This window comes from Silurus aristotelis (assembly GCF_946808225.1).
Source record: "Silurus aristotelis genome assembly, chromosome: 10".
NCBI classification, from domain to species: Eukaryota; Metazoa; Chordata; class Actinopteri; order Siluriformes; family Siluridae; genus Silurus; species Silurus aristotelis.
Window position 1 is genome coordinate 18,056,860 of NC_139583.1, and position 14,550 is coordinate 18,071,409.

The following is a 14,550-nucleotide window of genomic DNA, read 5'->3' on the forward strand; positions in this document are numbered from 1 at the left end:
ATGATTTCTAAGTGGGAGAACTTGCAAAATAGCAGGGTGTTCGAATACTTATTTTCCTCACTGTATAAACTTATAGTAAACTTATTCATTTAGCTTGCACATTTCTTAAATGCCATATTAAAACCTTCCACTTCTGCACATTTCCTCTTCAATGCAAAAGCCTTAGAACATCTATCTGTACTTCTTAATGATGTCCACACATCTCTGCACTGCTATAGCCTTTATATTTATTCACATGCTGTACATATGCTACATATTTATCTTCAATATTTGCACGATTGTTACTTTTTGCAATTCTGGTAGATGACAACTGCATTTCGTTGCTGTGTACCTGTACAATGCAATGACAATAAGACAATAGATAGATAGATAGATAGATAGATAGATAGATAGATAGATAGATAGATAGATAGATAGATAAATAGATAGATAGATAGATAGATAGATAGATAGATAGATAGATAGATAGATAGATAGATAGATAGATAGATAGATAGATAGATATCTAATATGAGGTCCAGTTACGACTAAAACAGGTAAAAGTAATAACTATTTTTTACTTAAATACATGTACATAACTTTTTTACTTTCACTTGAGTAAAAAAAGTTTAATCAGTACTTCAACTTTTACCCGAGTATTTTAAAACATGGGTATCTGTACTTCTACTTAAGTAAAGGATGTGTGTACTTTTGCCACCTCTGGTCTGTAGTTGGACAAGCTGGCAGCTGACAGGTTTATTAATTAGGGGTTAATAACTACCATTTTGGAAAATTTAGGTACATTTAGGCTTTGTCATGGGTGAGAGTGATATGAAGCGTCAATTGTGCCCTTACCACCTCATATTCGCTCTTCACCAGTCTTTTCACGGAAGTTATTCTGCATAGCCACCGGGGCCCTCACCATGGCAGACCAACTCTTCTGTCTGCGCCAAGGGTCTTCTACACTTACAGAGTATAGCCTCCCTAGCCGCCACTAGCGGTTGAAATGAAATCGCTCTCCTTGGCGCATATCATCAGGGGTTTTAAAATATATCAAGATGGCAATGGCAATATATGACAACGCACTGGGTCTTGCGGCATTTATCCAAAGATCCAAACGCATCTCCCAGTGGCTGGCTGCCTGTCAATCCCTGGAGGCTGAACCAAAACTTCGGACCACTATCCCTTCCATCCCAGAACTGGAACCGATGCTGATCGGGTCCCAACGGCTAACGAAAAAAGGAGAGAGAGTGCGTCACCTTGTGGTGATACATGTCACTTTATTCACACATATTGTGGTGATACAGGTCACTTTATTTACCAGTGTCCTGCCCGACCTCCATACCTGTTGGTAAGTACTGTAGACCTCACCTCTGAGATCGCCCACTTATCCAAACTACCAGTAATCATAACCCCCATGCTATCACTTGTGGTTTTGGCCCTTATAGATTCGGGCTCCGTGGGAAATTTCATTTCCCAAGACTGTGTATGTGTCTAGTGCACCTCCAGCTGGCCCATGAGAGAGGGACTCGGGAGTTTGCAATCTAGACAATCCAGGGGAAACTGTTAGGTGTGGTTGGGTGAAATATTGTGCTCCTGTGGTCATCCTCCAAGTGGGATTGTTCCATCGAGAAGAGATCAGGTTCTTGGTCCTCAAACATTTCACCACCAGCATCATTCTCGGGTGTCCCTGGCTCTCAGGACACTCCCCTAGATTCTCCTGGAACCCATATGACATCCTAAAGTGGAGCCAACAGTGCCGGAACCACTGCCTGCACCACCTGCCCCAACCACGCCCGGTCCTAATCTCTCTAGCATCAACACTATTTAATAGTCCTGAGACCCACAAGAAAGTGGAGGATCCTCCTGAGTACCGTTCGCTCATGGATGTATTCAGCAAGCAGGCTGCCACTTACCTACCCCCTTATAACCACTTGGTGCGTATGTGCAAGGGCAACGAGTGGAAGCCTTCCTTGAGCTCAAAAAGAGGTTCAGTACTGCCCCTCTCCTAAGACACCCAGATTCCCAGCTCCCTTTCATAGTGGAGGTGGATGCCTCCTCCACAGGCACAGGGCCGCCTTATCCCAACATACGGGTAACCCTACACACCTGCAACCCTGTGCCTTCTTTTCAAAGAAACTCTCTCTTGCAAAACACAAGTATGACATCGGAAATTGAGAACTCCTGGCTATCAAACTAGAAGGAGTGGCGGCACTGGTTGGAAGGGGTGGCGCATCTGTTCAGTGTTTACTGATCACAAGAACCTTGAATACCTTTGGGAAGCTAAACGCCTTAACCACCCGGCAGGCCAGATGGCTGTTATTCTTCAGCCGCTTTCACTACACGATCACATATTGTCCATGCTCCAAGAATGGGAAAGCAGATGCCCTGATCATTCCACCCAATCTCATCCTCAGCCCTATCATGTGGAATTTGGATGAGGAGATCCGAACGGCAACCTGTGAAGAACCGACCCCACTGCCCCTGAGGGGAGGACTTTTGTTCCAAGGACTTGCCGTCAACTCCTGTTGAAGTCTATCAATGAGGCCCCAGGTTCCAGCCACCCGGGTAGGAGACAGACACTCCAGGTGATCTGATCATGCTACTGGTGGCCCGGAATGATCAGAGACATGTCCGAGGCTGCTCTGTCTGTGCCATGTCTAACACTACACCACTTACCAGCAGGAAAACTGCTTTCCCTACCGACCCCACAACAACCTGGGTCCCATCTGGGTATAGACTTTGACACGGATCTGCCAAATTTTGATGGTAACACCTGCATCCTAGTAGCTGTGGATCGTGTTTTGAAAATTTGGCATCCCGGGAAAAAAGAGAGTCAGACCGGGGTCCTCAGTTCATGTCCCACGTATGGAAGGCGTTTTTCAAGCTCCTCTGTGTTACTTTTAACCTCTCTTCTGGCTATCACCCACAGACTAATGGCCAGACAGAGCAAAAGATACAGGAGCTGGGATGCTACCTCTGATACTACTGCCACCAGAAACAGACGAGTTGAAACTGGTTTTTCTTCCGTGGGCTGTGTACACACAGAATTCCCTGTGCCAAGAAGCCACCGGCTTGACCCCATTCCAGTGTGTGCTTGGCTTCCAATCTTCACTGTTCCCCTGGACAGATGAACCTTCAAACATCCACGCGGTGGTTTACTGCTTCTTGGGAGAGCGAGAGAGTTTGGGAGTCGGCACATACCCAGCGCCAAAGAGCCCTCAGAACCACAAAGAGGTTTGCAGATTCCCGAAGAGCAGAGGCACCTCCTTACCAACCAGCAGACAAGGTGTGGTTATCTACACAAGATTTGCGCCTCCAACTGTTCTGTAGGAAGCTCAGCCCACATTTCATCAGGCCATTTAAGATTCTGCGGTGGATCAATGAAGACTTTCCTCCCCAGGTACCGCATCCACCCTACCTTTCATGTGTCACTCCTAAAACCCTTCTCTCCCCCTGCCACAGAGAACCCTGGAGCCACCATCGATCCACCTCCCCCTGACGTCCTGGACCAACCCTCCGTTTACTCCATCTAAGGGAGTTTTTCCTTGCCACAGTCGCCAGCGGCTTGCTCATCAGGGACAAATTCACACCATTCACCTTAACTGTTGATTTGTGTAAAGCTGCTTTGAGACAATGTCTGTTGTGAAAAGCGCTATACAAATAAACTTGACTTGACTTGACTCCGTCTGAGAGATTCTGGAATTATGACGCCAAGGCTCCACCCTAGAATACTTCATTGACTGGGAAGGGTATGGACCAGAGGAGCGCTCATGGATCCCATGACAAGACGTCCTGGACCCGGCCCTCCTGGAGGAGTTTCACCTCAAACACCTTGACCGTCCTGCACCCCGAGGTCACGGGTGGGGAGCCCCTGAGGAGGGGGTAATGTCAGAGAGCCACCAGTCATGCCTCCCTCCAACACTCAACACTCTCGCTCAGCTTCTCCCTCCTACTAATGACCTACACCTGTCCTCCATTTACCTGTCCCCTTTATAAGGCCCCTCTTTCCCTACACTCACAGTTTATGGCTATAGATCATCAGTGTGCTTTAGATCATCAGTGTGCTTTAGCTCTATTGTGAATCTACTCTCTTCTGGTAAGGTAGGATTCTAACTTTGTATATTTACTTATCTCAGTTGATTCTAGAGTGTTGGTCTGTGCTTATTAGTTCTATCTAATGATTAATTAAGGGTGGGTTCAGTCTCACTTGAGGTGTGAATTGTGCGCAGGGCTTACTCACTTTTATATTGAAGGCATTGTCTGTAGCAGTTATAGGTAACCCCCCCCCCCCCCCCCCCAAAGGCCAGTAACGCTTAGTGTTTATTTATCATTTCATATATTCTTTTTAAAATTCATACATTGATCTTAATTTGGGAGATCAGTTATTTGTCTTAAACCCACCCTGTAGTCACCTCTTACAAACACAGACGTTCCCATCCACAAAACAGCCTTATCTATCCTCCTCTGTTGTCTTAATCTTAAACAGTGGTGGTAGGTGGGTTTTGGAATTGCCAGTCTGCTATAAGGAAAGTTGACTTTCCCACTACAACTTCGACTTTCTGGCACTTACTGAGACCTGGATATCCCCAATCAACCTCTTCATCATTGTCATTTACTGCCCTCCTGGTCCCCTTGGAGACTTCCTAAAAGAGATAGACACCTCAGTACTTTCCCTTCTGACAGCACCCCTCTGACAGCTCTTAATGACTTGAACCTCCCATCTGACAAAACACAAGAAGACTTCTTGTCCAACACCCTGGCTGTCAGAAGTTTTGCGCAGCAATCGATGAGAACTCAGATCAGCATAGAGGAAGTGGAAAAAAGTCACAACTCGATGTAGACCTCGCATCTTATCGTGCAGTCCTGATAAAATTTTCTTTGGATGTGACTTCTGCTAAAACTGCCTTCTACAAGGAAAAGCTCAAGGCCTCTGCACAAGATCCTCATAAGCTCCACAACATATTCTCTTCACTACTCAACCCCCTGCCACACCTGCTCCATACTTCCTGACTGCTAATGACTTTGCCTCCTTCTATGATAAAAAGATTAAGGAAATCTGCCAGACCTTCACTTCCTCCCCAACAATGATTACACAACACAGCCAGGAATCCACTACTCATTTGTTGTCAAGCTTCTCAAACTTAACAGAAGATGAGATACTGCAAGTCATCCAGTCTTGCAATCCCACCTCTGGATCCAATCCCTTCAACTATGCTTCACACACCCACACAATCTCCTGCCCTTCATCTCCACAATCATCAATGGGTCCTTATTACCTGGCTATGTGCCAACTACCTTCAAGCAAGCAAGGGTCAATCCCATCTTAAAAAAACTTGCTCTGGACCCATTAGACATCAACAAATACAGACCAGTATTACTTCTCTCCTTTCTTTCAAAATCTCTGGAACACACTGTTTTTAACCAACTGTATGTCTATCTCTCACAGAACAACCTCCATGATCCAAACCAGTCTGGGTTCAAAGTGGCACATTCCACAGAGATGGCCCTTTTAGCTGTTTCTGAGAAACTGCATGTTGCTTGATCAGCCAAGCTGTCATCTGTACTTATCTTCCTGGACCTTTCAGCAACATTAGACACAGTCAACCACAAGACACTCTTTGTCTACCCTCAAGAGTCTCAGTATCTGCGGAACAGCATGGGAATGGTTTGCTACCTACCTGGAAGGTCGATCATACCAGGTAACATAGAGGGGATCCACATCTGCCCTGTGCAGACTCACCACTGGTGTCCCAAAAGGCTCAGTACTTGGTCCCCTCCTTTTATCCCTCTATACCCACTCCATTGGTCAAGTCATATGCTCCCATGGGATTTTTTTACCACTGCTATGAGGTTGACACTCAACTAATCTTTTCTTTCCCTCTATCAGATACCACAGCTTCCGCTCGGATCTCGGCAAGCTTTACAGACAAATCTTCATGTATGAGTGCTCACCAACTAAAACTCAACCCCAGCAAAACAGAACTGCTGGTCATCCCAGGTGATTCATCTCCAGGTCAGGATCTCCGAATAACTCTTCATGACTCTCTGCTCTCCCCTTCAGCTACTGCTCGTAACCTTGGGGTAACTGTCCTTCTCACATGTCGCTAATGTTGCACATTCCTGTTGATTTCTTCTCTACATCGTCCGAAGGATTTGACCATTTCTGTCCACACAGGCTGCCCAGTTGCTTGTTCAGTCTCTTGTCATTTTAAGACTCGACTACTGCAACTCTCTGCTGGTAGGTATTCCTCTGAACGCTATAACGTCCACTGCAAATGATCCAAAACGCAGCTGCATGACTTGTGTTCAATCTGCCCAAGTTTTCCCACATCACCCCACTGCTGTGCTCCCTTCACTAGTTTCCAGTAGCTGCACATATCAGATTCAAAACACCGATGCTTGCCTACAAGGCCAAAAATGGACCAGCACACCTCAGAGACCTAATCACACCTCGCACTGCACCACGCTGTCTGAGATCCTCCAGCACTGCTCGACTGGTACCACCTGTTCTCAGAATGAAAGGTAGGTATACTTCAAGGCTCTTCTCTGTTCTGGTACCGAGGTGGTGGAATGAACTTCCCCTAGATGTCCGTACAGCGGAGTCCCTGACTATCTTCAAGCGACGGTTGAAGACCTACCTCTTCTTAAAACACTTAAATTAGCACTTTCCAAGTCTGCTTTGTAGAATTCAAGAGTTTTATATATATATATATATATATATATATATATATATATATATATATATATATATATATATATATATATACAAATTTGTAATCTAGTGTACCAGTGTAGATTTATTCATTGCTATAGACTCAAAGCACTTTTGAATGTCGCTCTGGGCAAGGGCATCTGCTAAAGGACACAAATGTAAAGATTATCCAGACTACCAGGAAGCAGACAATGCAATTTTATGACATCATAATTAATTTTCCCCTTTATGTTAGACAGGTCTCTAAAGTGTATAAATGTTATACAGTATACATACAAATATCCTACATTTTGACAGTTGTGCTTAAGGAAGGAGCCACATGCCTTTCCTACAGCACCTCATCATAGAAGGCATGAGTACCAACTACCTTTAAAGATGACATTTTTGCAATCTGTTTTATTCCATTCTGTACCAAATGTGCTTTTACCTAAAATGTCTGCATAAGATGTAAGATGGTATAGTAATTTATTATTAGTAATAATTTATTATTTATTTGGTAGGTGTTCACACATTTAGTTAGACAGAAAAGAAGAAAAATTGCATGACACGATTCATAGATATGTATATATGACATACTTCTGCATATTAATTAAATTTAGTGTGAATATTTTCTCTACAGACTTATTTTTTTACTCTTTGCAACCTCCTGTAGCCTTACTACCTTTAAAAAGTAAAACGAATATAACATTTAACCAAAAATAACCTAATTGCTTAAGTATAAACATCATATTTATCATACATCTGTCAACAATAAAGTTTTGTTGCTTTTACCTGACTCCTACAGCTATACTAGAAAACGTACCAGATCTTATTGTCAAAAAGAATAAATTAGAAGATTACAGTGGAACCTTTAAGGCTATCTGGGCAATCGGGTAAAAAACACAGTCCACCTAAATTTAGCCAAATATAGCTGGATCTAGGACTTAATCAATGTTGGATACCTCCAACATTATTACCTCTCAGGTGACGCTGCATTTAAAACAGTCATGATTCTGTAATTAAAATTACACTACATGGGCTAATCAACCCCTCCAGAAATTATTGTCTGCAAACACTGTTTGCCATGTCATACACAAATTCAGGTTAAATTTCTATCATGCAAAGAATAAGTCATACCTAAAAATGATTCAGAAACTTCACTATCCACTCTGGAACAAAGCTCATTTAAAATGTACTGAGACAATGTGAAAAACTGTTCTGTGGTCAGATGAATCAAAATTAAAATGTCTTCCAAAACCATGGACCATCCTCCAGACTGTAGAAGAAAGGGACCATCTGGCTTGTTATTAGCACTCATTTTAAAAAGCAACTTTAATGGTATGGGAGTGCAATAGAGCCTGTGAAATAGCAATCACCAAGTCAACAAAGGATTGACTTTAGAAAAGCCCAATATTTTTGCTCAATAAGATCACTTGATCTAAATCCAATTGAAATGGTGTGGAATAACTAAGAGCATGTGAACAGGAGATATGCTAATTTGGTAGACACTTATAACAGTGGCATTTAACAAAAGGGCTTTGGCAAAGTATACATTTCTGTACACTTTATCAGTATTATATTGTATTTGCTTTGTTTATTACCTGTAAAATGTTTTTTATTTATTAAATAAAATCTGAAAATATTATTATTTTTATTATTATTATTTTTAAATAAGTTTACTAAGGCTGAATTGTTTCCTATGCTGTAGGTGTAAAGAAAAATAATACTCATTAAATGAATGGACAGGATAATGTTCAAAACAGTCAGGATAAAATGACAATTCTGCATAACACTTTTCCTCCTTCTCTATCTGTTGCAGTATATATCGGCCCAGCCTGTCTTCATTTTTGCTCAGGGAGAGGACAGTGCTCACGCAGTGGATGCAAGTATGCAAATTAATTATGGATATGTGTGATGTCCTAAACCGATTATTGACATTTCTTAGAGAAAGACTGCTTGCTGCTAACAATGGAACTTTCTTCTTTGCACTATTTTTTGATAGGTGTGACTCAGGGTTCAGTGGGCAAGCTTGTGAAATAGCTACTCAGACCTTTCCTGCATTTTTATCAGAGGGGTTTTCTAGTCCAAGGCTCTCCTCTTACCACAGCTTTTCATCTGTGAATGGGGCAGAAGTCAGCTTTGGCTGTGGAGTTTTAGCCAGTGGGAAAGCCTTGGTCTTTAATAAAGGCAGCAGGAGACATTTGGTTACCACTCTACTAGATGGATCTCAGGCCAGGTAGACGCATACACTTTTGACATGACTGTTTGGCCTGACTGATCAGTTTGATATATTGTTGTTTAATACAAATGACTAATTTTCTTTTAAGGACATTTAAAATTTAAACAAAAATTAAAATACACATATACAGTACAATGTGAGGTAAATAAAAAATAATGACAAATTGAAAAGGAAATCCTAAAAATATCAGAATTGTTTTGTAGTTTTCTGTATTCCCGAATCTGTATTTTGCAAAAATCCTGTCTTTGAGTTCTGCAGGCCATTTATTTGTATTAATTGCTTGTTTTTAATATTTGTGTGCCTTTCCAAATCATTTCCAATCAATAAAACTTCACCTACTAAAGGTGCAAAAATCATCTCAGCAATGATCAAGAGTATTAAAATCACCAGAGCTAATTTTATTATGCTGTTGCAAAGGATATAAATAGTTATGTTTTCTTCTTTTTCTTTTGGCTGCTTGAGTTAGGGGTCATCCATCTCAATACTACCCTGTCTTCTACATACCTCTTTAAAACCAACTGCCTGCATGTCTTCCCTGACCACGTCCATGGCCTTTTTCTTTACCGCCTCCCTGGCAGCTCCATCCTCACCTTTATTTAAACCAATCTAGCCTCACCTTGTCACCAAAATGTCATACCTGTGCGGTCCCTCTAATAAACTTGTTTCTTATCCTGTCCATCCTTATTGTATATTTAACTCTGCTACCTCCAGCTACACCTCCTATCTTTTTGTCAATGTGACTGTCTCTAAACGATACAACATAGCAGTTCTCACCACAGTCCTATAAACTTTCCCTTTCCCTCTTTCCCTTTCCCCCTGAACTGTTGACCCCAGGTACTTACACTCATATTCCTTTACCACCTCTTTTCCCTGCAACTTCACCACTCCACTGCCCTCCCTCCCATTCACACACATGTACTCTGTCTTACTCCTACTGACTTTCATTCCCTTTCTTTCCAGCACGTACCTCCACTTCTCCAGGCTCTTCTCAACCTACTCCCCTCCCTCGCCACAAATCACAATATCATCCGCAAACACGATAGTCCAGGGACACTTGGAAACAGGATAGGGCTCAGAGTCAATCCTTCATGCAATCTAACCTCCAACTTAAACCAAACCAAATCATACATGTCCTCATACATGTCCTGCACCACCCTCACATACTTCTCTTCCACACCTGACTTCTGCATACAATACCACAACTCCTCCCTTACGTATGCTTTCTCTAGATCTACAAACACAATGCAACTCGTTTTGACCTGCTCTATACTTCTCCATTGACTTTATCAAAACAAAAATTGCACCTGTAGTGCTCATTATCAGCATGAATACTGAATGCTCACAGATAGTCAACTCTTCTTTCAGCCTAGCTGCCACTACTCTTTACCAAAACTTCAAGGGGTGTCTGATCAACTTTATTCCCCTGTAGTTACTGCAGGTCTGCACATCTCCCTTATTCTTAAAAATTGGTACCAGCACACTCCTTTTCCTTTACTCAGGCATCCACTCACCTTCCAGAATCTTAAACTATATAGTTAAAAACTCCACTGCCATCTCTTCTGAACATCTCCACGCTTCTACTGGTATGTTATCTGGGCCAACCGATTTTCCACTCACTTTCTCCTTACTAATCCTATCCACTTCCTGCTTCATGATCTCCACATAACCTTAACCTTCTCTGTCTTATTTTCCTCATTTACCAGCTGTTTAAAATACTTCCCTCACCTTCTATACTCCCCTAGCTAGTCAACACATTTCCATTTCTATTTTTATTGCCCTACTTGAAGCACATCCTTTCAAGCTTGGTCTCTCTGCCTAACCAATCAGTACAAATCCATTTCTCCTTCTTTAGTGTCCAATTTTAAAGATTATAGTATCTTATATTCATACATACATACATACATACATACATACATACATACATACATACATACAGGTGGATTTCAATAAAGTAGAATATAATTAAAAAGTTAATAATTTAATATTATAAATTGTAGCGAATGGGAGAGAAGAGGGAAAAACCATTTACAAAGATAAGATGAGTATATAGTTTGAATAACAGTTTGCCTGCATTCTCCACCATTATATGTAGCGAATTAAGCTTGCAAAGAAGAGGGAATATTTATAAGCAATTACAACTTATAGTAACAATTATAGTTACTTCTAAATATTAAAATTAAGTTGAATTGACTGTAATGGAATTAACGTTACACTCATTTGGTCTGTTTGTCAGCCGAACAGACAGTATAATATTTTATAAATTTTATAAAGGAGGTATCTCCCCGGCCGAGTAAGACGCAACCCCCCTTTACTTTATACTGTACAATTAATAGAGCATGTAGTTCAGATGGAATGTTGCAGGAACCTTAAAATATGAGCGGCACTTAGAGACAATCACTTGTGAAAAATTAGAAAGAAAACAAAAATTTAAATAAAAATAAAGTTCACAAAAGTTAAAAATAGGAAAAAGAGGAAGAGAAAGGAAAAGAAGAAAGGAGAGAAATCAAGGAAAGGAATGGCAAGCTTATACTTCAAAATTAATCACACCCTAATTAAGAAATCGTCACAGAAATTTAAATTCACCTTAAGATTCAATAAAAGGGGTTCACATTTGAATATGCATTTATATTGGTTGGTAAAACGGTTACTTGCATTGGCTTGTTGCACAAGAGTCCGGATGTGACAAAGAGATCTTTGAAGAGTCAGTTAGGATGAAGTCAGATGTTCTTCCAGGTTCTCCTAAAGATCAGAGCAGTTGTTGTTCTTGAAAGTGAAGCTTGCCGGAAGATCTTGAAGGAAGAGAGAGTCATTTCCAAGCTGTTCCGAACGGGCCTTCGGGCCCTTCCCTCAAGTGAGTTGACTTGACCTGGCTGACTGACTTGAAGATAAAGCTGGCTGGAGATCTCAAAAGGATTTGAAGAGTCGCTGCTGGGCTGTTCTAAGCGTCCGACTCTCCAGGCCTTCGGGCCCCCGGGCCTTCGGGCCCCGGGCGTCCAAGCCTTTCCGGTCGAGCTGAGTGAGCGAGCTTGCTTGACTTGACTGACTGTTGATTAGTTGGGTTCAAGATGTTTTAAAGGTCCTGAACCCCACCCATCTTTGGGGGAATGGCCAATGCTATGGCCTGAAATTTTGGAGGGAAAAACTTCCCTTGTTCCTGTGTTTGTGGGCATGGTTTCCGGGTTATACTTGCTTTGGAGAACTTACAGTTTTATCCAAAGTGTATTAAGACAGTATGGTACATTTCATGATCAAATAAAATGCACCACTGTTTGAAAAATAAGGAACAGATAATTTTTATATTAGACATGGAAAGCAAAGACAGCATTAACACAGAGGTACATTACATACCAGTTAACATTTAACATACTATTAAAATACCAGTATTTAAGGTGTAACTTTGTTAATACAACATTATATTCTGGCGTATACAATGCACCCTTGTTAGGAAAGAAATAATAAAGAGAAGATAATTTAAAATCAACTTTGAAATCAAAAAGAAGAGACAACATTAAAACAGAGGTATATTACTAAACCAGTGTAACTATTATTGAGGTAGAGTTAAACACTTGCTTTATCTATAGGAGAAGATACAAACAAGATGTATGTTTGTGTCATGTGAAGTGGGACATTTTATTTATTAGTTAATTAATAAAAAAATGCTCCCTTTTGGTGTGAACCAGAGAGGCCAGGGGGTTATCTGGCTTTCGGGGTGGTGTGTGTGTGTGTGTGTGTATACTGTGTAAGGTATAGAGACTGGCTTGTGTTATCAGTTGAATGCTGCTTATCAGCTGGAGAGGTCAGGGTTTGTCCTGAAATTTGTGTCTTCCGGGGCGGGGGTGTGACACTGTGATATACAAACTCTCAATAAAAGTGTAAGCCGTGGTGCTCATCCTTTGATTGAAAAGCAGATGTCAAGGGTTAAAAGGAAATTCCTGAGACATGAAGTCTAAATGACATGACGCTACAAAATATTAAGTTGATTTTAGTAATTCAATAAAAAAGTGAAACTCGTATATTATATAGATTTATCATACACAGACTGATATATTTCAAGTGTTTATTTCTTTTAATTTTGATGGTTATAGCTTACAGCTAATGAAAAGCCAAAATTCAGAAACTTAGAAAATAAGAATATTCTGAAAAGGTTCAACATGGACTCATGGTGTCACACTTTAATCAACTAATTAACTCAAAACAAATGCTGTCAGCCCGCTTGAGCATTTCTGGCATTGCTGCCTCCACCACCGTAAAACCGCCCCCTTGCAACCTTCTACGCGGAAATGGCATCCATCTTGCAAACACATATAAGGATGCCAGTACCCTCCAATCTGTGCCAGATTGCCTTCAAGGCTTGCCCTGATTAAACTCCAGTGTTTTTCCCTGAAATATTTAACCTTCTGTTACCAACCTGTTTCCGCCTGAATTTTTTTTACCTCTGGCCTTCAGACCGCTCCTGTTTTCCCGACTCTCCCCTCCGAGTAACGGATCTTGACTCTCAACGCGCTCTGGTTCTCAGCTCGGCTCACGCTCACTTTGTTCTGGATCTCGGCTCGGCTCGGCTCGCACTCAACACGCTCTAAATTCCACTCTCTTAAGAAATGAGATGGCCAGTAGAAAAACATTCTTGACTCTTAGAAAACTCAAGGAAACCTCGGGCAAGGGCTTGAAGGGAGGCTTAGACAGGACCTTCAGCACTACGGCCAGGTCTCACAAAGGCACTCTTGGTCGCACCTGAGGCCTTAGCCAATGGGTACCGTGGAGGAAACCTGTCACTGGCGGGTTCATCCCTAGCGACTGCTCAACAAGCAGAGCATAATAGGCCGCAATAGCGGACACGTAAACTTTTAGGGTGGAAGAAGACAACACTTTGGCAAACTGGGCAGTTAACTGGATTTAATTGGTGGCCTTCGCACCATATAGTGAACAGGCGCCACTTTGCGGCATACGACCTACTCATGAAGGAAGCTCTGGAGCTGAATGAGTGAGAGAAATCCAGAGGGGACAATGCAAGGGTCTCTTGAGTCACAAAGAGGTCCACTTGTGCTCTGCAAATCTGGGTGCCTCATGCCTCGGCCTTTACTTCGAAAGGGCATCTGCTCCTTGGTTCAAGTGTTCTGGGGTGTATACTGCCCTCGGTGAGAGCAGGTTCCCTTGGGCTCACAGGAGGATTTGTCATGCCAGCTTGTAAAGGCGGCAAGAGCACAGAGCCCCCTAGTGGATGATGAAGGAGACCACTGATGTGTTGTCTATATAGATCAGCACATGATTGCCTTAGGTTCGAGAGCAAATGCTTCAATGCTAAAAGCACGGCCAGCATCTTCAGGCAGTTGATGTGCCACAAGAGATGGGGTCCTTTGCATAGACCTTGGGCGGAATGGCCACTCATGACCGACCCCCAACCCATGAGAGAGGCATCCATTGTTAACATTATGCAATGACAAGGAGCTCGCAAAACAGGGCCCTTTAACAGAAACCCAGTTTCCCTCCACCTATCCAATGACCAATTAGGCTCACCACATAACCTTAATTGTGTGGAGTGGGTTGCCCTTACAGGAGAACCCTTTGGTCCTGAACCATCATTGCAGGGGTCACATGTATATGTATATGTATGAGACCAAGTGGCACCACATTGGATGCA

The 14,550-nt window shown here is 42.1% G+C and overlaps 2 protein-coding genes across 2 annotated transcripts in view; both read left to right on the forward strand.

Annotated features, from left to right (window-relative positions):
* Positions 1-14,550, forward strand: part of kti12 (KTI12 chromatin associated homolog) — a 418,740-nt gene that overhangs the window by 343,109 nt on the left and 61,081 nt on the right. The window lies entirely within an intron of this gene.
* The window catches only part of reln (reelin), a 514,851-nt gene that overhangs the window by 239,570 nt on the left and 260,731 nt on the right, over positions 1-14,550 (forward strand). Inside the window, exons 17-18 of the mRNA XM_083552560.1 lie at positions 8,493-8,559; positions 8,676-8,909. Of these exons, the coding sequence (XP_083408686.1) occupies positions 8,493-8,559; positions 8,676-8,909 (301 nt within the window). The remainder of the gene's footprint in view (positions 1-8,492; positions 8,560-8,675; positions 8,910-14,550) is intronic.